Here is a 24405-nt window from a genome sequence, read left to right on the forward strand (position 1 = left end):
GCAGACACCGTGTGGATTGTTGAAATAAATGACTTAGGACCCCTCTTCCCTACACGCCCAGACTATTCCCTGCAGGGGTTACTCTGATCCAGGCACTGGGGAGGATGTGATTTACCTTGGTAATAAGCATTTCACAAGACAACAAGACACACACAGCGGGGAGTGTGATCCCCCCAGGGTCATCTCAGCCCTCCTGGGCCCTTTTTCCACCCAGTTTTATTCGCCTACTTAATTAACCCTTCTCGAGCCCCACCCTCCTCGTTTGACAGAGGGAGAGTTGCGATTGGAGGATAGAGAAAAGAGGGGTGGGGTGGGGCTTGAGATATATGTATATATTTATATTTACCACAATATACCTGCATGCAATCCTATACTTAGTTACCTACTTATACACCTGCATATAACACATAGCATGTATAATAATGCTGTATATACCGTATATATATTTATTATTTACATATATATCTATCCACATCCGTCTGTACATACCTGCATATAACCTTGTTACATATCTGTAGATACTATATTTATATCTGTACATATCCCTCAGCTACCCGAATCGCAGTTTGGATGCAATTGTATTAGACAATTTATCATGCCGGCTGCGGTTTCATTACGGCCATTGCAAGTCATTTGATTTGCACGCGGTGCTTAAGCCAGAGTTATACCATGTGTTAAAATAGAATTAAAGACTGTTTGACTGTGATGTGTCTCTAAGACGTGAGGCAGGCTGCATGTCATCGTTGTTCAGTCTCCTCCTCTCTGCCATCTTAGCCACTTAATCGTCCTTTATGCTTCTTCTTCCCCACGCTGAATTACTTATTCACTGAATTATTAGCACATCTCTCGTAAGCACACGATTTAAGCGTTACTGCATGTGGAACACTAAAATCTTCGATACAGCGTCGATTGAATCAACCATTAACACTTTGAGTGCCACGCCTCCGGTGCCCCAGAACCCTGTTGCGTGCCACCACCCACTTCAATGACGGAGCTCTCATATTTGCGAACGCATAAACTATATCTTAAATGATGGCCATGTGTCTAATATGGCCGTCGCTTATCAATGACTTGTTTGCAGTCAACATTGTCGAAACAGATTGTTTTTTTTTAATCGGTTCATTTCCGTTTTATACCATTTTGAAAAACGCTCGTGTTTTGAAAGTTTCAGAAAAAATTAAGATTCTGTGATAAACGCCCTTTACTGGAATTCACTGGAATACACAAAACACGTTGTCATTTTTCGGCCTATTTATGAATAGTTTTCAAATAAACGCTAGATTATTGATAGTATATGTGTACTTGTGCACGCTATAGAAGCGGGCTGAAAAATCGATTATCTTATTTCCTGATCGCACACACACACAGACACACACATACACACATATGGCAAACGCTGATATATAGGTGAAAATAGCTTTGATTATCCCAAGACTGGTAAAAATAGATTCCTTACCTCAGATCAGATGTTCTCCAAAAAGATTATTCCAATTTCTGATCGCCATTCCAAATATCGATCGTGTTTATTGATCCAACGCTGGGTACTTGAAACACACATTCTCTGCTGTTCTGGTGGTGGGCGATTACTTGGATCGTCTCCGGTTACTTGTCTGACAAGTAAAATGTGGAAGCAGGACTTTTTTTTCTCCATGCGTTTCATTCAACCCAATCCAAAAGGGTGCAGTACCATCCGGAGAGACGATAGGGGGCGGTATTTTCCCTGTTCGAGTTCAGACAGATCCCCACTGGTAACGTGAAGCTAGATTGATGAAAAATGAATGGAAATCGATAATTTAAAAAAATAACGATTTAAAAACGAGATCTCTCGTCGGCTGGCACTCAACGGTTGGCATGAACTAACGAGAAATCTCGTCGCTGGTTAAGATAAGATGGTCCTTTGTTGATCCCCTTGGGGATATTCGGGTGTCATAGCAGCATGGGGGCGGGGAGGTACCGGTATGGGCAGGGTAATAGTAGAAAGACATTATATTATAGGCAATAGAATTAGATCTGTCCCTGCCCACGGTTGTGGAGCCTGATGAAGGAGTGGCCGAGGTGGTTAGTGGAGTGGAGTGGAGTGACTCCGGGAGGGTCATCAAAGAGAAGCCGCATATTGTCGCTCCTCGCTCCACAATGGTGGAACGAACTTCCCACCACAGTTAGGACAGCCGAAACTCGACCAATCTTTCGCCGTCGACTAACGACACACCTCTTCAATCAATATCTGAAATGAAAAAGAAAAAAACAACATAAAAACACTAACGTTTTTTTTTTTTTTTTTTATATATTGATCTTTTTCCCCCTCCTTTTTCCTCCGATTTTCTCCCATCCCAATGTTAGTTGTTATGCCAATTCCCAATCCCCTTCCTGGTCGCTGCGCACTTACCCCCCACAGTCGGTCTGGAAGAGTGGAGGCTATCACATGCTTCCTCCGACACACGTCCAGCCAATCAACCGCTTATTTTCACCTGGCAGCGCGGACTCTCGCTGAGAGGGCGTAGCGTGTGGAAGGATCACACTATCCCACTTAGATCCTATCCGCGCTTAGCAGGCGCCCCGACCGAACTGTAGGAGTCGCTGTTTACAACGACCCGGACCCACCCCGCCAGCTTCTTCCACCCTCTAATACTGCCAATTGTATTAGTGTGAACGGCCAGCCAAGCTGGTGACAACCCCGGAGCTGTGAGCTGGATTCGAACAGGCGAATCCAGCGTCTCCGGGGTTGGTGACGAACGCAATCTCCGCTACGCCACCTGACCGCCAAAACACTAACCTTCTTAATCTCTTATACTATCATGCACTTTTCCTACTATACTAATATGTCTCTACTACTATATGCACTCACCACTGCAGCACCCAAGTTTCAGCACTGTTTGATGAACATTGTTTTCAGAGTTGTTCCCTTTCTGCTGACTTGTCGTACAGAACTTGTTAGTCGCTTTGGATAAAAGCCTTCAGATAAATAACTAAATGTAATGATCACTTTCCAAGAGGAGAGAAAAGGAGAAGGAAAGACAACTGCATAAAATAGTAGAATATATAACAACTAACTAAATATAAATGTGTCTGGAGGGGGGTATGAGTCTGTGCCTGAACATTAGTCTACGAAGTCCTTGACCGTTAGTCATTTCTTGGAGGATGGCCCCGTTACATACTTATTATTTCCTTGGCAGAGCCATGCCCGTCACCTGGGAGTTGACGCTGTCCACTAAGTCTGGCTGCGAGTGGACGTTCGAGCAGCGGCAGGCCCACTTCTCCGAGTCGTCCGTGACGCTGCTCTGGAGCGGCAGCCGCTGGCCGGCCCTCTACCAGATCACCACCCTGCAGCTGCACGGGGTCCGGAGGGTGGCCCTCAACTGCCCCAGCCTCAGGAAGTAAGACCTCCTGTCTGTCCCCTCTTTCACTTTGTCCGTCTGTCCACTCTTTCACTTTGTCTGTCTGTCCCCTCTTTCACTTTGTCCGTCTGTCTGTCCCCTCTTTCACTTTGTCCGTCTGTCCCCTCTTTCACTTTGTCCGTCTGTCCCCTCTTTCACTTTGTCCGTCTGTCCTCCCTTTCACTTTGTCTGTCCGTCTGTCCTCCCTTTCACTTTGTCTGTCCGTCTGTCCCCTCTTTCACTTTGTCCGTCTGTCTGTCCCCTCTTTCACTTTGTCCGTCTGTCTGTCCCCTCTTTCACTTTGTCCGTCTGTCCCCCCTTTCACTTTGTCCGTCCGTCTGTCCCCTCTTTCACTTTGTCCGTCTGTCTGTCCTCCCTTTCACTTTGTCCGTCTGTCCCCCCTTTCACTTTGTCCGCCTGTCCCCTCTTTCACTTTGTCTGTCTGTCCCCTCTTTCACTTTGTCCGTCTGTCTGTCTGTCCTCCCTTTCACTTTGTCTGTCTGTCCCCTCTTTCACTTTGTCTGTCTGTCTGTCCCCTCTTTCACTTTGTCTGTCTGTCCCCTCTTTCACTTTGTCTGTCTGTCTGTCCCCTCTTTCACTTTGTCCCTCTGTCTGTCCCCTCTTTCACTTTGTCCGTCTGTCTGTCCCCTCTTTCACTTTGTCCGTATGTCCCCCCTTTCACTTTGTCCGTCTGTCTGTTCTCCCTTTCACTTTGTCCGTCTGTCTGTCCTCCATTTCACTTTGTCCGTCTGTCTGTCCTCCCTTTCACTTTGTCCGTCTGTCCCCTCTTTCACTTTGTCCGTCTGTCTGTCCCCTCTTTCACTTTGTCTGTCCGTCTGTCCTCCCTTTCACTTTGTCTGTCCGTCTGTCCTCCCTTTCACTTTGTCTGTCCGTCTGTCCTCCCTTTCACTTTGTCCGTCTGTCTGTCCTCCTTTCACTTTGTCCGTCTGTCTGTCCTCCCTTTCACTTTGTCCGTCTGTCTGTCCCCTCTTTCACTTTGTCCGTCTGTCTGTCCTCCCTTTCACTTTGTCCGTCTGTCTGTCCTCCCTTTCACTTTGTCTGTCCGTCTGTCCTCCCTTTCACTTTGTCCGTCTGTCCTTCCTTTCACTTTGTCCGTCTGTCTGTCCTCCCTTTCACTTTGTCCGTCTGTCCCCTCTTTTTACTTTGTCCGTCTGTCCTCCCTTTCACTTTGTCTGTCCGTCTGTCCTCCCTTTCACTTTGTCCGTCTGTCTGTCCTCCCTTTCACTTTGTCCGTCTGTCCTCCATTTCACTTTGTCCGTCTGTCTGTCCTCCCTTTCACTTTGTCCGTCTGTCCCCTCTTTCACTTTGTCCGTCTGTCTGTCCCCTCTTTCACTTTGTCCGTATGTCCCCCCTTTCACTTTGTCCGTCTGTCTGTCCCCTCTTTCACTTTGTCCGTCTGTCCTCCCTTTCACTTTGTCCGTCTGTCTGTCCTCCATTTCACTTTGTCCGTCTGTCTGTCCTCCCTTTCACTTTGTCCGTCTGTCCCCTCTTTCACTTTGTCCGTCTGTCCCCTCTTTCACTTTGTCTGTCTGTCCCCTCTTTCACTTTGTCTGTCCGTCTGTCCTCCCTTTCACTTTGTCTGTCCGTCTGTCCTCCCTTTCACTTTGTCCGTCTGTCTGTCCCCTCTTTCACTTTGTCCGTCTGTCTGTCCTCCCTTTCACTTTGTCCGTCTGTCTGTCCTCCCTTTCACTTTGTCCGTCTGTCCTTCCTTTCACTTTGTCCGTCTGTCTGTCCTCCCTTTCACTTTGTCCGTCTGTCCCCTCTTTTTACTTTGTCCGTCTGTCCTCCCTTTCACTTTGTCTGTCCGTCTGTCCTCCCTTTCACTTTGTCCGTCTGTCTGTCCTCCCTTTCACTTTGTCCGTCTGTCCTCCATTTCACTTTGTCCGTCTGTCTGTCCTCCCTTTCACTTTGTCCGTCTGTCCCCTCTTTCACTTTGTCCGTCTGTCTGTCCCCTCTTTCACTTTGTCCGTATGTCCCCCCTTTCACTTTGTCCGTCTGTCTGTCCCCTCTTTCACTTTGTCCGTCTGTCCTCCCTTTCACTTTGTCCGTCTGTCTGTCCTCCATTTCACTTTGTCCGTCTGTCTGTCCTCCCTTTCACTTTGTCCGTCTGTCCCCTCTTTCACTTTGTCCGTCTGTCTGTCCTCCCTTTCACTTTGTCTGTCCGTCTGTCCTCCCTTTCACTTTGTCCGTCTGTCTGTCCTCCTTTCACTTTGTCCGTCTGTCTGTCCTCCCTTTCACTTTGTCCGTCTGTCTGTCCCCTCTTTCACTTTGTCCGTCTGTCTGTCCTCCCTTTCACTTTGTCCGTCTGTCTGTCCTCCCTTTCACTTTGTCTGTCCGTCTGTCCTCCCTTTCACTTTGTCCGTCTGTCCTTCCTTTCACTTTGTCCGTCTGTCTGTCCTCCCTTTCACTTTGTCCGTCTGTCCCCTCTTTTTACTTTGTCCGTCTGTCCTCCCTTTCACTTTGTCTGTCCGTCTGTCCTCCCTTTCACTTTGTCCGTCTGTCTGTCCTCCCTTTCACTTTGTCCGTCTGTCCCCTCTTTCACTTTGTCTGTCTGTCTGTCCCCTCTTTCACTTTGTCCGTCTGTCTGTCCCCTCTTTCACTTTGTCTGTCTGTCTGTCCCCTCTTTCACTTTGTCTGTCTGCCCCCCCTTTCACTTTGTCCGTCTGTCTGTCCCCTCTTTCACTTTGTCCGTCTGTCTGTCCCCTCTTTCACTTTGTCCGTCTGTCTGTCCTCCCTTTCACTTTGTCCGTCTGTCCCCTCTCTCACTTTGTCCGTCTGTCTGTCCTCCCTTTCACTTTGTCCGTCTGTCCCCTCTCTCACTTTGTCCGTCTGTCTGTCCTCCCTTTCACTTTTTCCGTCTGTCCCCTTTTTCACGTTGTCCGTCTGTCTGTCCCCTCTTTCACTTTGTCCGTCTGTCTGTCCTCCCTTTCACTTTGTCCGTCTGTCCCCTCTCTCACTTTGTCCGTCTGTCTGTCCTCCCTTTCACTTTGTCCGTCTGTCCCCCCTTTCACTTTGTCCGTCTGTCTGTCCTCTCTTTCACTTTGTCCGTCTGTCTGTCCTCCCTTTCACTTTGTCCGTCTGTCTGTCCCCTCTTTCACTTTGTCTGTCTGTCTGTCCTCCTTTTCACTTTGTCCGTCTGTCTGTCCTCCCTTTCACTTTGTCCGTCTGTCTGTCCTCCCTTTCACTTTGTCCGTCTGTCTGTCCTCCCTTTCACTTTGTCCGTCTGTCCTCCCTTTCACTTTGTCCGTCTGTCTGTCCCTTCACTTTGTCCGTGTCCATCTTTCTTTCTTTCTTGGTGCTAATATGCATGTACAGTTGTAGTATTAACAGTGATACAGGTATAAAGACACTAAGTCATACTGTCCAGCAGCGTAACTAGTAAGAGTAGGTAAGGGATATGTACAGATATAGATATAGTATCTACAGATATGTAAAAAGGATTATATGCAGGTATATACAGACTGATATAAGTATATACAGCATTATTGTATATGCTATCATACAGAGATATATGGGTTTTATGCCGGTGGATAAATGGGTATATAGAAAGCAGCAGTGCATGCAGGTATATTCGTATATATATGTCTGCCCCCCCCCCCCTTGCAATTGGGCAGTTATGTGCTAAACGTATGAGCAGTGAAGTATGAACAAGTATGTTTTGATTGTATATACACGTATATTGTCCAATAGGGGTGTGTCAGTGGTGGATTAAATACATGGTCTGATATGCCTTCTCCCTCCCACTATCAGCACAGTCATCACTAGGTATTAACTACATGGTCTGATGTCCCGTCCCCCCCTCTATCAGCACAGTCATGGCTAGGTATTAACTACATGGTCTGATGTCCCCCCCCCCCCCCCCCCCCCCTCCCTCTATCAGCACAGTCATCACTAGGTATTAACTACATGGTCTGATGTCCCCCCCTCCCTCTATCAGCACAGTCATGACTAGGTATTAACTACATGGTCTGATGTCCCCCCCTCCCTCTTATCAGCACAGTCATCACTAGGTATTAACTACATGGTCTGATGTCCCCCTCCTTCTATCAGCACAGTCATCACTAGGTATTAACTACATGGTCTGATGCCCCCCCCCCCCCCTGTCAGACCCGGCTGGCGGTCCCTCCTGGCTAAGATCGACATGAAGGCCGTGTCCAGGAGGGAGGTGATGGGGACGGATAAGCTGGTCAAGCTGGTGCTCCTGCAGCCCGGCATCGTCCTCGGCCTCTGGAGGGTGAGTCCTGCACGGCAGTGTTGTGGTGCTCCAGTCCAGGACTCCAGTCCTGATTTTCAGGACTCGTGACTCGACTTGGACTCGAGCATCGACTGCATTCGGACTCGGAAGGTATTAATTGATAAATACAGTTTTTATTTTTTTGTAATAGGCCATTAGGCCCTAATCATTTTATTTGTATGTCAGCTCTTTGACTGCCAGAGTGGAGTGGACTCGACCTTGATGATTCGGACTAGGGTAATGGGGACTCGACTCGGACTCTACTCGTGGCTCTTCTTTGGTGACTCGGACTTGGACTCGGACTCGAACACTGGGGACTCGGGTTTTTAAGCTAGCCTCGGGCGACAGTGGCTCAGGAGGTTCCCAGTTTGATTGCCGGGCAGCGTGTCGAAGTGTCCTTGAACGAGACACTTAACCCCCTAACTGCTCTTGATGAGCAGGTTGGCAACTTGCATTGTTGCCTCCACCGTCGGTGTGTGAATATGTGAGTGAATGGGTAAAATGTGAGGAACAAATTGTAAAGCGCTTTGGATAAAAGCCATTTAGACTGGTGGTCCGTATCCGCTTCCATTAATTTGTGCTAAGCTAGGCTATCTTGCAGCCGGATAGCTTTCTACTGAACACACACAGAGAGAGAACTGGCATCCATCTTCTTATCTCACTCTGGAGAAGACGGTAAGCTTAATGTTTTCCCATAATTTTGGCGTGCCCCTTTTAAACTTTACCCACACGCTTTCGTTCGATAAGACCTTCACGCGGTCATGAAGGTCTCGTATGCCCGAAGGCTTACAAATAAAGTGAAGTTCTACATCGATCTGAGCAGGTGAACGGGTGGGAAATTCATTCAGTTTGGAGTCATTGATTCCTCCAGCATCCTTGGTGGGCATCCTTTAATGTCGATAATGTGCATTCAGAAATCTTAGCTCTGGCTAATTGTGTTTTTAGACTTGTAATCAAACGTGACAGTTGTGGATGGGGTTAAATGGCTTCTCTCTAAGTAACATCACGTTAGAGGGAGTACTTTGTATTCTATCAGTGGTGTAGTTGTGGAACAGAGAACCCAACATCCTCACAGCCGTGGTTGTATACAGTACAAAGTAGGGCTGCTTGATTATGGCAAAAGTCATAATCACAATTATTTTGGTGAATATTGAGATCAATTCAATTGAGATTATTTAACATGATTACTCATTGACTTTGGAAACATGTATTTATTTATTTATGCATTTATAATATAATATAATTCAACTGAAAAACTAAAAGATGACCTGGCTCAAGGGCTTGTAATATAAATCAGTACTACTTAGTAATAGTGCTAAGCAGATGTATGTACAGTGTTCTAGTAATATTATGTACAGTGATACAGGTATAAAGACACTATGGTAGTAAGTTATACTGGCCAGCAACGTAAGAGTAGGTACAGTAATGGTACAGATATAGATATAGTATCTACAGATATGTAAAAATGATTATATACAGGTATGTACAGACCGATGTGGATAAATATATATATGGTAAGAATAAATATATATATACGGTATGTACAGCATTATTGTACATGCTATCATGCATAGTTGTATATGTAGGTATATAGAAATCATTATATGCAGTTATATGGACTTATATATATATATATATATATATATATATATATATATATATATATATATATATATATATATATATGCACAGACACTTAACAGGTAAAAGTCCCAGTGGCATTACAGCATCTCTTAACCAATCATATCGCTTGGTCAGAACAAACTGAGGGCTAGATCCACAAAGAATGGATTGCACGGAGCAAGTTGCACCCTTACTTACAATTCATTATGAATTGAAAATGGGGGACCCTGATGTAAACAAGACAAAAGTCTTTCCCTGGTCTGCATCCCCTTAACAATTGTGTGTATTGAGCCGTACTGTATTGTACCCATTCTGCAATCTGTTAATAAAACGTTAATTCAATCAATCAATCTGCACGGTGATTGATTGAATGAAAATTGTATCAACAGATTGCAGAATGGGTACAATACAGTACGGCTCAATACACACAATTGTTAAGGGGATGCAGACCAGGGAAAGACTTTTGTCTTGTTTACATCAGGGTCCCCCATTTTCAATTTATAATGAATTGTAAGTAAGGGTGCAACTTGCTCTGTGCAATCCATTCTTTGTGGATTTAGCCCTGACTGTCCATTGGCCAAGCAATGATTGGCGAAATCAAAAGGATAAATCATGATAAAACTATTCTGAACGCAGTCTCTCTCTCCCCACAGGGTGGGGAATCCATCGCCTTCGTCCTGGCCAGCTTCCACTTTCACCGGCTGGTGGAGAGGAGCGTCCTGGGGTCCTCCAGCTGGTACTCTGCCCGCTCCTTTACACCTCTTGCTGCACTTGTTTTTGCACTCGCTGATCCAAATGTAAACAAACGGTGTAGCCTACTACCAGACTACAGAAGGTTAACCTTTCACTACCACACTACAGACGGTTAACCTTCTGTAGTGAGGTAGTGAAAGGGTTAACATTCGGTAGTGTGGTAGTGAAAGGGTTAACCGTCTTTAGTGGGGTAGTGAAAGGGTTAACATTCGGTAGTGTGGTAGTGAAAGGGTTAACTGTATGCAAGGTGCAGTTGTGAAAAGGGTGAAAGGGTTAAACGTCTTTAGTGTGGTAGTGAAAGGTTAACCTTCTGTAGTGCGTCAGTGTAAGGTTAACCGTCTCTAGTGCGGTAGTGAAAGGGTTAACCTTCTGTAGTGTGGTAGTGAAAGGTTAATCTTCTGTAGTGCGGTAGTGAAAGGTTAACCTTCTGTAGTGTGGTAGTGAAAGGGTTAACCTTCTGTAGTGTGGTAGTGAAAGGTTAACCTTCTGTAGTGTGGTAGTGAAAGGTTAACCTTCTGTAGTGTGGTAGTGAAAGGTTAACCTTCTGTAGTGTGTTAGTGTAAGGTTAACCTTCTGTAGTGTGGTAGTGAAAGGGTTAACCTTCTGTAGTGTGGTAGTGAAAGGTTAATCTTCTGTAGTGCGGTAGTGAAAGGTTAACCTTCTGTAGTGTGGTAGTGAAAGGGTTAACCTTCTGTAGTGTGGTAGTGAAAGGGTTAACCTTCTGTAGTGTGGTAGTGAAAGGTTAACCTTCTGTAGTGTGGTAGTGAAAGGTTAACCTTCTGTAGTGTGGTAGTGAAAGGTTAATCTTCTTTATTACATGGCGTTTTCACATTCGCCGAAATGCTTGCTTGTGATTGGTCAACAGCCCCCCGACTGCGGTCATTATTTTTCGATAATGACCGCAGATTTTTCAATAATGACCGCAGAGCGCAGCTGTTGGCAATCAAGCCCACTGACACACACTGCTGCCGGCGATGACAGGGGGCGGAGCGCCGAGCGGAGCCCGAACACAGCGGAGCCAGAACAGAGCTGCTGCCCGCGCGATAATAATAATCACTTTATTTGGGCTAACAGAGCCACAGAACAACTGCGATTTGTCAAATGAATTAGGTATATTGTTAGTAAGTTAGCCATGTAATAAGCGGGATAATGTATAGCCTACTCGGTCATTGTCGCAAAATAATTGACCTTCACTCCGTTTAAAACACCTCGGCGCGGCGCCTCGGTATTTTAAACTCCGTGTCGGTCAATTATTTTGCGACAATGACCTAGCCATACATTATCCCTTACGTAGTGTGGTAGTGAAAGGTTAACCGTCTTTATTACATGGCGTTTTCACATTCGCCGAAATGCTTGCTTGTGATTGGTCAATAGCGCGCGTCAGAGGTCCGATATTACCCGATAACGGACCTCTGCCGAGCAATAATGACCGCTGTGCGCAGCTGTTCGCAATCAAGCCCACTGACATCAGTGCAATCAGACACTGCCGGCTGCTGGGGAAGCTGCTAGCGATGACAGGGCGAAGCAACGAGCGGAGCCAGAACCAGTGTTGCGAGTCAATGTAAAATGAATTAGGTATATTGTTAGTAAGTTAGCCATGTAATAAGCGGGATAATGTATAGCTATACTCGATCATTGTCGCAAAATAATTGACCTTCACTGACGTTTAAAACACCTTGCCGAGGCGGCTCGGTATTTTAAACTCTGTCGGTCAATTATTTTGCGACAATGACCTCGTAGCTATACATTATCCCTTACGTAGTCTGGTAGTGAAAGGTGCTCAAAGAGCACCTACGGGAGACTGCAATTCGAAACTGGCCCCTGTAAATGTCCTACCCAAATGTCCTACCCAACCCCCTCCAATGTACAGTAAATGTCCTAACCCAATAATACACAAGACTCTCTTCTTGGAACCAAGTATGGTTTTGTCGATATTCCAATGTACAGTTTTGCTTGTACAGTTTCCCCGACCCCGCCTACCCAACCCCCACCCACCCAACCACCTCCAATGTACAGTTCCCCAACCCCACCTACCTAACCCCCCCCACCTACCCAACCTCCTCCAATGTCCAATGTAAAAAGTAATACAAAAAATATATAAAATAAAAAAGTATAATTAAATTTTTTTTTACCTCCTATAATAGTGGGGGTTGCGGCTCTCTGACGCTGTTATTTCGGGCGTCACGGCCTGAAAACTTTGGGAACCCCTGCTCTAGCTGAATGTGAGCTCCGCGAGCTCCGCGGTAAAATAGGTTAAACTCGCTAAAAACCGAACAAAGTGCAGCATAAAGTTGAGTTATGTCTAAGAGTGAAAATAGGAGAGACTCGCCGCTGAAAGAACCGAAATCTACAGGCAAACAATCAGACACGGACAAGAAGGTGGAAACTACTAGCATAGAAACGATGGCTAACGTGGACCAAGACGAGGATAGCCTATGGCAAAGAGTGAAAGATTGATGGCCCTGAACGCGACATGGCAGGCGCAGATGCAGACAAAGTTGCAGACACGGATACAGAAACGGATGAAAAATATGTTTGAGGTGGTGATGAAGGAATTTGGGAAACAATCCGAACAATTTGACTCAATCGGACAACACGTGGAGAGGTCTGTTAGCAAAGCCATAGGTGAACTGGAAACAACAGTCAGCGCGCGCACATGACGGAAATCAGAGAGCTATACGGAAAGGTGGAGAAGCTACAGATGGGGACCAGGGAACTGAAGCGCGAGGTAAACAACAACACCACTGAAGTGGACAAACTTCGGTTCAAAATCGCTCGAGGACCAGGACAGACGAAATAACGTCAGAATCACTGGACTAGCAGCCGGGAGGGAAGGAAAGGACACCAGGGGATTTTTTAAACTCATGTTGCCCAGGTGGATCCCTATGCTAGTCGGGACGGAGATCCAAATCGAGCGCACCCACGGGATCTACTCCCCTAGGGAGGACCGACAAAGCAACATGATTTTCAAGGTACTTCGATTCCAGGATCGGGAGGCTATTCTGAGAGGGGCATGGGAAGCGAGGAATGACAGCTATATACAGGACGATGGGAAGACCATCAGATTCTACGCAGACTTCAGCGCACATACAAATGAGAGGAGGAAGGAGTACGCAGACGTGACGAAGGAGCTGCGGGAGAAGAACATAGCCTCCTACCTGATATACCTGGCCACTTTGAAGATGAGCTATGGGGGAGGGGGGAGGGGGGGGGGAGTCTCGGTGCGCACTCAGGTTTGGTAGGGATACAATTGAGAAGGGAACCATAAGGAACAATGGTTAATTTCATGATATTCAGCCATAATATTAGGGGTCTAAACAAGATAATTAAGAAGGTGAAGTGCCTGGATTTATTGAGAGGGATGTAAATAGATGGGTTATGCTACCTGATTGCCACTGTTAAAATGAATATCCTGCCGTGAATAAACTTCATAAGCATGATGATACCGCTTCCACCGCCAATAGGATTCTGGAAAAGGGTGGATAAAATGCTGCACGGATATATTTGGAATAGAAAGCACCCGAAGAACAAATTCTCTACTCTGCAAATACCGAAACTTGAAGGGGGGCTATCCTTTCCATTTTTTTTTACGTACCACAGAGCATTCCAACTACGCCCGCTCAAAACATGGTTTGACCATTCCACACCAGGCGCGTGGAAAGAAATTGAAGAGGTATTGAATATATCCACTGAAATTAGAGGACATGTCATTTTCCGGCATAACTGACGATCAATGCAGAACATGATTCGGCCCAATCATATCCTATACAATCGGTACCATTTAGGTTGGTTGAAAAATGCCTGAGGGGTAACTGGAAATGGCACATCAACACCCCCTTGTGGAAAAATAGAGATATTACAAGGGGCGGAAAACCATTGAGTCAGCGGAGTGGGCAGCAAAAGGGGTGACATCTGGGGGAAATCTTTAACTCGGAGGGGCTTATCAGTTCTCAGGAATTGTGTTTAAGCTCAGAGGTACCTAGGACCTTCTTCTTTTTGTACCTTCAAATGCGATCAGCACTGCATGCTAATGGCGTGCCTTGGGACACAAATCTACAGACACACCCGATAGTGGAATGGATGACCATTGACCACACTCCCCAACAGAGGACTAGTATCGACACATCCAACTACTGATACAGAAGGATTTACCTCTAGCCGGAAAATAGAGCAGGGACCTGACTGTAGGAGAAGAGGACATTAACTGGGACACAGTGTGGGAGAAAATGTTTCGCTCGTCAAAAAATCCGAATCACCAACTGATTCACTTTAAAATGTGTCGAAGAGCATACCATACTCCATTGTTGAGATACCAATATGCACCTAGCCCGAATTGTGATCTATGTACTCAGAATGTACCGGGCACACACACATCATATGCACATGATGTGGCAATGTCCAGAAGTAGGATCATTTTGGGGGTGGGTGGCCTTGGCTCTATCCAACCTCACTGGCAAGACAATCCCCAAAGAACCGGTTATTCTATTGCTTAATGACTACTCAACTATAGATCTGACAGGTAAAGTAAAGTAATAAACTATTTACTATTATTACTATTGTATTTTTGCACAATCGTAGCGGGCATGGCCAACCGCATTTCACTGAATACCCTGGTATGTATTTGATGAATAAACTCTTAAATCTTGAATCATAAAGAGTGGAAATTATGGTTAGCTGGACTGACGGCAGCAAAGAAAGTAGTAGTACAACGTTGGGTCCCGCCCCATACACTGCACAAAGAAATGGCTGGAATACTTCCTAGAGGTCATAATGCTAGAGCTCTCCACGGCGAGGTTGAATAGAGCCAGGGCGGAGACGGTGGAGATGTGGAAGGGAGCTGCCTTCATGGTGGGGAACCTATTAGGTAAATAGAAAATTAAAAGAAAGATCTTTGCAGACCGAGACTGGGGAGGGAAGGAGGGAGGGAGGGAGGAGGGGGGGATGAGCTGCCGAGGGGAGGGGGGGGGATGGGTTGGCCTGTGCCTTGACAGTGCAATATCTCTACTTTTTACTCTTACCCTATGAGGTAGGTAATGATAGGCTGGATGCGGAGACATGTTTAATGTGATAATTGTACATGCCAACTCTACAATAAAAAATTGTTGACAACATTTTAAAAATAATTTAATTCTGTATTTGTATTCTCTTATATTATTTTCTTGTGAGGACCCCAAGAAGACTAGCAGTCATTAATTTTACAGCTAATGGAGATCCTAATAAAACAAACAAACTGTAAACAAACTTATTAAACTTGACCAGGATCTGTGTGATGGCTGCTGTTAATTTCCCCTCACTGACGGTGTTGACACAGCTCCCTCTACTGGCCAGGAATCAAAGCACATTGCTGTGATTAATAACCATGACATAATACCTGGGAAATCATGGAAAAGGTCAACTTATTAATTGCCTCTATGACACATCTTTATGACGTTTCTCTGCCCTCCTCTTCCCTCTCCTCTTCATCACCTGTTCCTCCTCCTCCAGCCCGTATTCTGTGCCGATGGACAAGCCCCTCTTCGACGATGTAGACCCTTACTACGGTCTCCATGGTTACACGCTACACATCATCCTGCACAACACCGCGACCGAGATCATGTCCGGCCATTTCCGCAAGCTCCGCTCTCAAAAAGGTGAAACGCTTTGAACTCGTCTTAGTCTAATACTTGAATTTAATATCGTTAGGTCATTTACATTTAGTCATTTTGCTGATGCTTTTATCCAAAGCGACTTACAAGTTCTGTACAACAAGTCAGCAGGAAGGAAGGGTACAACTCTGGCAGCTAAGGGTCAGATTGTTCATCAAACAGTGTTGAACCTGAGGGCTACAGTCTTGAGTGCATAGTAATATAAACATATTAGCATAGTAGGTAGTAGTATAGGCACTAATTACTTAGTAGTAGAGTGCATGATAGTAAAAGACCATATGAAGTTTAGTGTTTTTCTTTTTACCACTTTGATACCTAGTCATAGATCACAGAAGTTACATTTAATTTGGCTATTTTGCAATAATAAAAAAGAAAATATGAGTTTGGAAGGTTTCTTTGTAATGATAAGTCATAATAACTTAACTTGTGTATTTCCCAGAGATACACAACTGTTATCCAGTTTGCTTGATCTGGCTGGATGACCCTCAGGGAGAGGGGTCATTCTGCAGCAGTGATATTCAACTAAGATATTCACTAAGAAAATAATGATTTACTTGTATACATTTCACCTTGATTGTGCCATGGAACAGCCATGAATAAAATATAATACCGTTTCCATAGTAAAGTATATCACTGTAATTCTGTTGCTAAGGGAACGAATACCACAAACCTTGTTGTCTGGCAACAAAAGTATCTTGTATCTTGTGTTTGGACCCAAGTGTATTTCCTGTCGGTCTTTGCATTAGCAAACACTGCACCAGGAAATAACCTTTTTTATTTCAAATATTTCTTATTTAGAGCTTTTGAACCAAATGGAATGTCGCTTCCGAATTCTATTGTAGGGCAGGACTAGCATCTTTGCAATGTGTCTTAGGCTATGTTCACACTGCAAGCCTTAATGCTCAATTCTGATTTAATGATCAGATTTGATTATTTCTTTGTTTGGCCAATATCAGATTCCAGTGTGAATTGGTCACGCTCCTGAACTGACCCGCATGCGCAAATTAACAATAAAGAAGATGGATGTAAAATGTAACGGTTCATAGTTTAATTTATAAGTTGATGCAGTGGAGGACAGCTAATTCGTGAGCAGATGATAATGGGGGCGAGGAGGAGGTGAAAGACATTTCTTCTTTCAATATGCTTTCAAACACGGAGCGGTTATGATACGTCCCCTCAAGGTTTGCTTATACAGAAGTATCACCTCAAATGATATGGTAAACTCCTCGCTGTCCCTCCACTGACCACCTCCATCACAACTGTCTTCCATGTCTGTATTCACAGAGTGACTCTCCAGTGCAGAATTGTGATGAATGTCAATCTAGAGTGATGAAAAAGTCACAAATTTGGACATGACTGTTCAGACTGAGGTCACACTGCAAAAAGTCTGACCTGTATCTGATTTAGGACCACATACAAAAGTGGCCCAAATGAGAATAGAAAAGATCATATTCAATATGATTTGTGCTGAAAGAATCGGATCTGAGTCACTATGAGCAAAAAAACCAACAGATTTGGGCCTCTTTCACCTGCAGTGTTAATGTAGCCTTAAAGAATCTAATGGTGCAACAGTGTCTTAAACCGCTCCCCCTCTTCCTGGATCAGATCACCCCCCCCACGGCTTCATGGCGCTCATCGCCATCAGCAGAGAGGACAGCTCCCAGCACACCCCCCTCTCCGGCAGCTTCAGCCTGCCCTGGAAGAGTGAGGCTCTGGCCGGAACAGTGGAGGTACTTGTCCTGCCCCTTTTTGTTGTTCTGTTCACAGGGGGATTTCCACTGAAATTAAACTAAACATTTGCTAAATTACTACTATATTACTTAACAAGTTACAGTATTGGTCATTACTAGAAAACACTAAGCACACATTTCTGGTACCACAAATTCACAAATATACTTTACATATTGTCATTATACAACACAAGTACAGTAAACCAAAATAAGTTTGGAATCCAACCAGAGTGCAAATATAACGGTAAAGTGCAATAGTAATATACAATGTACAGGTGATTATACTGGGTATAAAATGTATACATTTGTTGTAGTGTGTAATACTGCTAATAGGATGTATAGAATATAATAGATTCTTTATTGTCATTGTTGGTATAACGACATTGAGTTTAGAGCATCACCACTGGCATACAAACATACTGAATATAGCATATACATAATAATAATAATATCAATGTCCCAAGTGCAGTAGTGCTAGTGCAATAAATAGTACAGTGACAGTCCAGTTGAGTTAATGTATGGAGGGTTGGCTTGCAATGGATGGAATAGTGTATAGTGCAGCAAATGCAAGTCCGGTTCACAGATATTGTTGTAATGTGGGAGTTATGTCACCGGGGGATGGGGGGTTGAGGCATTATTGTTGTTTTATCTTTTACGTTAAAGATCAAAGTGAGCACTCTACAGATATTGAGCATAATTTAGTCAAATGTCCGGTGTCACGGTAATACAGATGTTATCATGTATTTATTAGTCATGGTACATTTCACAACCCTAGAGGACGGCGCTAATTCCCCCTCATGTCCTCTGGCAGAACTGCTGCGTGATGAACCTGACTCTGCTGGACGAGGCCCTGAACCCCTTCTGGTGCGTCAGCTCCCTGGTCTCCCTGGAGCCCGTCCGGAACCAGACCTTCCACTACGACTACGACGGCGTCAACTCCCTGCTCCAGTACCGGGACCCCGAGGGCCACGTCAAGATAGAGGTGATCTGGATGCAGGAGCTGCGCCAGTTCTTCCTCGTGAACCTGGTTGTCTACGTGGCCATCAGCAAAGTGAACAAGAGATTTGGCAGAGATTACTGAACCCTCTAGTCACCCCTCTAGTCACTTCTCTGGTCACCTCTAGTCACCCCTCTAGAGAAGTGACTAGAGAAGTGACCAGAGGTGACTAGAGGGGTGACTAGAGGGGTGACTAGAGGTGACCAGAGAAGTGACTAGAGGTGACCAGAGGTGACCAAGGAGGTGACCAGAGAAGTGACCAGAGAAGTGACTAGAGAAGTGACTAGAGGTGACCAGAGAAGTGACCAGAGAAGTGACTAGAGAAGTGACTAGAGGTGACCAGAGGTGACTAGAGAAGTGACTAGAGGTGACCAGAGGTGACTAGAGAAGTGACTAGAGGTGACCAGAGGTGACTAGAGAAGTGACCAGAGGTGACTAGAGAAGTGACTAGAGGTGACCAGAGGTGACTAGAGAAGTGACTAGAGGTGACCAGAGGTGACTAGAGAAGTGACTAGAGGTGACCAGAGGTGACTAGAGAAGTGACTAGAGGTGACCAGAGGTGACTAGAGAAGTGACTAGAGAAGTGACTAGAGGTGACCAGAGGTGACCAGAGGTGACCAGAGGTGACTAGAGAAGTGACTAGAGGTGACTAGAGAAGTGACTAGAGGTGACCAGAGGTGACCAGAGGTGACTAGAGAAGTGACTAGAGGTGACCAGAGGGGTGACTAGAGGTGACTAGAGAAGTGACTAGAGGTGACCAGAGGTGACTAGAGAAGTGACTAGAGAAGTGACCAGAGGTGACTAGAGAAGTGACCAGAGGTGACCAGAGGTGACTAGAGAAGTGACCAGAGGTGACTAGAGGGGTGACTAGAGGTGACTAGAGGTGACCAGAGGTGACTAGAGAAGTGACTAGAGGTGACCAGAGGTGACCAGAGGGGTGACTAGAGGTGACCAGAGGTGACCAGAGGTGACCAGAGGTGACTAGAGAAGTGACTAGAGAAGTGACTAGAGGTGACCAGAAGTGACTAGAGAAGTGACCAGAGGTGACCAGAGGTGACCAGAGGTGACTAGAGAAGTGACTAGAGGTGACCAGAGGTGACCAGAGGTGACCAAAGGTGACTAGAGGGGTGACTAGAGGTGACTAGAGGTGACCAGAGGTGACTAGAGGTGACCAGAGGTGACTAGAGGGGTGACCAGAGAAGTGACTAGAGGTGACCAGATAAGTGTTTTTCATTTGCATTTGAAGCCTTAAAAGCAACAGCCGTTCTGCTATATTTTGTGTGTGTTACACAGTGTATATGTACACAGTGTATTATTGTTATTTACAGCATCTGGCTTTCCCTTTTGCCTCGACGTAAAGATGGCAGAAAGCACTTGAAGCGCTGCTGAAGGACCTTCTGTTATTGTTCTGTGTATTACTCTGTATATCATAGTTATACACACAAAAACTATATACATAAAAGGACATAAAAACAAGTATATTAAATATGTAAATAACTGTAAAACGAATGTCTTCTGTATGTTCTGTGACTCACGCTCCTTCATGCCTGTACAGTCCCATCACGGCAAACCTAACGCTACCTTTGCCGTCATAAAGAGCTGAAAGTCGACCCTCTTATTGGATTTGAAGGCGCGAGGCGTGCAGGGCATGTGCAGGTGTGGGTATTTATCACCGTGACAACACATTAGACCCTGTAGCCCTGCTGCAACGCTTATTGAATATTTTATGTCATTCTGTCTACTTTATATTTTAATAGGAGAAGTTTAAGGCTTAGGTGCGGGGTCCAGGTCCAGAGTATTTACATTTACATTACGTTTAGTCATTTAGCGAACACTTTTATCCAAAGCGACGTACAACATTAAATTTGTTTTCATTTGAGAACAAATTGAGATTCATACCTCAGTCATTCATAGTTAAAGACAGTAGAGGTTGTACTTTATTATCTAAAGATAAGTTAGAGTGTTGTGTTCACTCATAGTTAAAGACAGTCTAGGTCGAGTGGTTTCTTGTGATATATCACATTCACACTCCCAAGTGATTAACATCACAACTGCAAATACATGGGCTGTGTGGGGGCCTTCAGTGCAAGGGTTCATTTGACTCTTTAGTGTTTAGAAAAAAACAAGAAAAAAAAGAAATGAGAAGGTTGTGCTACAGATACAACGGAAGTTTCATTATGTCGTTCTGCTCGGTACTGTAAGTGCAGTTGTTGTTCCTGCTCTTCTAATCTAAATAGCTGTTGGGATAATTGTATCATCAGGTTTTAACACGAGCAACGCGGGCGGTCTCTCCACCACGAGGTTGTTTATGTTTTTGGCGTTTCCTCGCGGTGCCAGTTTCCCCCCCTGTATCCCCGGCGGCCATTACCTCAATTGCATTGTCGGCCATTACACAATCACTTTCAGATGAAGATTGGGTTTAATGTCCACACCCCGGGCCGGCGCTCGGCGCGGAGATGGAATTAGTCTGGGGAGCAGTCGTCGGGAACCGTTGCCACGCTGCTGATGGCAATAAAACGAGGCTGGCTTCAGGGTTAATAGGATTTCACAGGGTTCCCCTCTTTCTTCTCTCTGGGGTGGGAGGGGGGAGGTGTGTTTGTGGGGGAGGGGGGGGGGGGGGTCACCATCACCTTGAAAAGATGCTTATTTTTCACACACGCACATCACCGACTACCTTGGGCACTCGACGTCTTACTGTATGAGTGATGAATTGGCTTTTATGTCACCGGCCGCACCTCACAAGCAGAGACCAGACCAAGGGAGTCGGCGAGGAGGAGAGATGGGCGCCGTGAAGGTTAAGGTTGCCCCGCGCGGTACGTTGTCATGTTGGACACTTAGCGGGACGCGCCGCTACTCCCGACGTGGGACCCCTCCGTGTCTAATGACATGTGTACGCAGGCCGCGGGCCGTCCGGACACGGAGAGAAGATTGCGGTGGGACTACGGCTTTTATTTTTGGAATGGACTTAAAACACTCCACGCACCTAACGAATAGCCTGACGTAGACCATTACCTGGACTGAATGATGTTTATGGAGCCTGTCTTTCTCCCAGCTAGGTGCGACGCAGCACATTTACACCGCAGCTGACCTTCGCGCGGCCTGCATGCTGTCACATCAACTGTTGCAAACGGCCAATCCTTCACTGGCCTTTCATGAGGAAAAACCGGCGGCCCAAGGGTATTGTTGTTTTTTTAATGGCTTCCCAAGAACATTGGGCCAGTTATCCGTACCATGCAGCCACTGCCGCTCCTCGCTGTGATATGGATTCCTGGCATGACGTGGACCGTCTAAAGCGGCCATGACTGAGATGTTATTTTATTCCAGGTAGCCTGGTTTCTCTGTGAGCGGGGACCTCTCCTGGTGGCTCCACACATGACAGCCCTAGTAATATGTTAGTGATGTGTTTCAATGGTCCCTACATGACGACTGGTGATATGGTGTGTTGATTTGTTTCAATGAGCCGTGATGAGAAAAGAAAAATCTCATTCGGGGACCTTTTTTTTCTTTTTTTCCCCCCTGCAAACGTTTTGTGTGTGTCTGTTTTGTGTACGCGTGCACCACCAGTCACGACAGCTGAAACCTGCCCAATTTTCCGCAGTCAACTAAAAGCACACCTCTTCAATCAACATCTGAAATGAAAAATAGTAGTAGTCTTTTACTATCATGCACTTTGCTACTAAGTCATCTACTATGTCTATACTACTGCCTACTACTGTATGTGAACAATATCTGTGACCCTTAGCTGTCAGAGTTGTACCCTTCCTGCTGACTTGTTCATAACTTGATGATCTCTGATGTTGTGGGGGGATAGCACTGTTTAAAATGGAGAGATGAAAGGGTTAATGGACATTGAAGGCTGGGAGGTAGCAGATTGGGATTACTGTAATCTGATTACAAACATGCTGCTCCATCCTTTAAAATATATTTTCACTCCTTGATACAAACATAATTTCATATGCTGTAACTACATGCTCTACATTCCAACAGCGATCACTGATTGTCAGTAACATGGGTCTCCCAGTCCTGCTGCTCTGCAGTAAACAGAAATACAATTGTCTGGTATCCCTTCCCACTTTATCCAATCACGAGAGAGAACTCCACACTGCAAAAGTAAGAAATAAACTAGTTTTAAGTAAATATGTGCAAGATTTCTTGAAATAAGATAAGATGAGATGATCCTTTATTAATCCCCTCAAAGCAGCATGGGGGGTGGGATACAGAGCTTCAGTCTGATAATATACTATAAGATACAATATAAAAAGTACTAAATACAAGATGGTACAAGGTAAGTAGGTAGCAACAACAGTAGCAGCAGTGGCGGCACCAAAAGTGGTAACAGCGTAACAAATAAGTAAAAAAAAAAATCTAGGGTTCTTTCTCCTGATTGGATGAAATGGGAATGGATACCAGAAAATGTATGTTGTTTACTGCAGAGTGGAGGGACTAGGAGACTCATGTTACTGACCAGACACACTATATCAGTGATGGCTGTCAGAATGTAGACCTATGTAACACTTATTTGAACAATGAAAAATCACTTACAGCACCTTTTCAAATACTGGTTTACTGATTACAATACAATGTAGCTACAGATGGGTATAATTACCTGCATTGGCTTTCTGCCTGTCACATATCCACCTTTTGCCTTTGAGCTAAACCTACCGATATCCAGCGTACAAAGTAATTAATCCCTTCGCACAATATGCCAGAGTGAGTCGACTTGTTGCACCTGGTTGATGTTTAGCAGGTAATCATTCATCTGTAACGGATTATCTTTTAATTGTAACCTTTCTGATCTCTGTGATCCTGTAGGGATTTGTCTATAGGCGTGCTGTTACTGAATAATATATCATTTGTAATAATGGTTTACTGATTACAATGTGACGTACGGGTAGGTTTAATTATCTGCAGGGACTTTCTGCCTGCGGCGGCTCCACCTTTGACCTCATGTAATCAACCCCTTGAACCCATATCCTAGAGTGAGTCCACCCAGTCAATTTTAATCGGGTAAACGGGTTTGTTTTGAATGTAACCTTTTTGATCTCGGCGATCCTGTATGATTTGTCTAGTATGCCATTACAGAATAACGGAATAATAAACAACAATGCTGGTATAAACATGTACAATTCAATTTGAATCACATGTAGTTGCATATTAGCTTGTCTCCAGTAGATGGCTCTCTCTAGCAGACAATCGGGAGAGGGGAGGGAGAGAGAGGGCTCAGTTCATAGCGACTCTGTGGGTATCGGATCATCTTTTATTATCAAGAACTGAGATTCAATGGTTTCCCTCTCACTTCCTCCTCTTTGTTTTATTCAGTTTGATGATCGGTTATTTCTATTGAGTCTGGAATTCCTTTTGGAGGATGTTGGTCGCCTCGGTTACACACTGCAGTTCTTTCTTTCTCCTTTTCTCTCTCTTGGAAAGTGATCATTACATTTAGTCATTTAGCTGAATGCTTTTTTCCAAAGCGACTTACAAGTTCTGTACAACAGGTCAGCAGGAAAGGTACAACTCTTTCAGCTGAATAACAATGTTCATCAAACTGTTGAGACTTGGGTGCTGCCTGCAGCATTGAGTGCATGTAGGCTAAACGTGTGCACGTATGACTGAGTGCACACGTGTGCTAATAAGTAATAACGCTGAGAAGAGAGCGACCGCGCGAGACTGAGGCGGTGTCTGCTGCAGGGGCCGGCCGTTAAATGGTCAGATTTAGCAACAGGAGAGCTTCATTAAACCCATCCCTTTAAGTTTCTTAACAGGCTCATCTCGGGAGAAAATTGCTTAAATTTTTTGCCTTTAATCCTGTCCCGGCCATGAGCAGCTGGGCCCACAAACCATTCAGCGTCGGCAAGGAGCGAGGCGGCCTTTATTGGCATCCGTTACTGGTGGAAAACAATTAGTTCTATTAATGGAACCTACCGGAAAAACTGTGTGTAAATTGTGTCTGGTGTTTCTTTGGGGCGATAGTGGCTCTGGAGGTAGAGCGGTTGTCTGGTAATCGGAAGGTTCCCGGTTCGATTCCGGC

The 24405-nt window shown here is 45.2% G+C and overlaps 1 protein-coding gene across 1 annotated transcript in view; it reads left to right on the forward strand.

Moving 5' to 3' along the window:
- fbxo15 (F-box protein 15) overlaps positions 1-18461 on the forward strand; it is a gene marked incomplete at both ends in the record, with an annotated part of 109469 nt that extends 91008 nt beyond the window's left edge. Inside the window, 6 exons of the mRNA XM_084325797.1 lie at positions 3174-3374; positions 7503-7629; positions 9906-9988; positions 15490-15635; positions 17256-17380; positions 18192-18461. Coding sequence (XP_084181923.1) covers positions 3174-3374; positions 7503-7629; positions 9906-9988; positions 15490-15635; positions 17256-17380; positions 18192-18461 — 952 coding nt within the window. The remainder of the gene's footprint in view (positions 1-3173; positions 3375-7502; positions 7630-9905; positions 9989-15489; positions 15636-17255; positions 17381-18191) is intronic.
- Between the last annotated feature and the right edge of the window lie 5944 nt (positions 18462-24405).

The sequence above is a fragment of the Notolepis coatsorum genome, assembly GCF_963971535.1.
Source record: "Notolepis coatsorum genome assembly, chromosome: 12".
Taxonomy (NCBI): Eukaryota; Metazoa; Chordata; class Actinopteri; order Aulopiformes; family Paralepididae; genus Notolepis; species Notolepis coatsorum.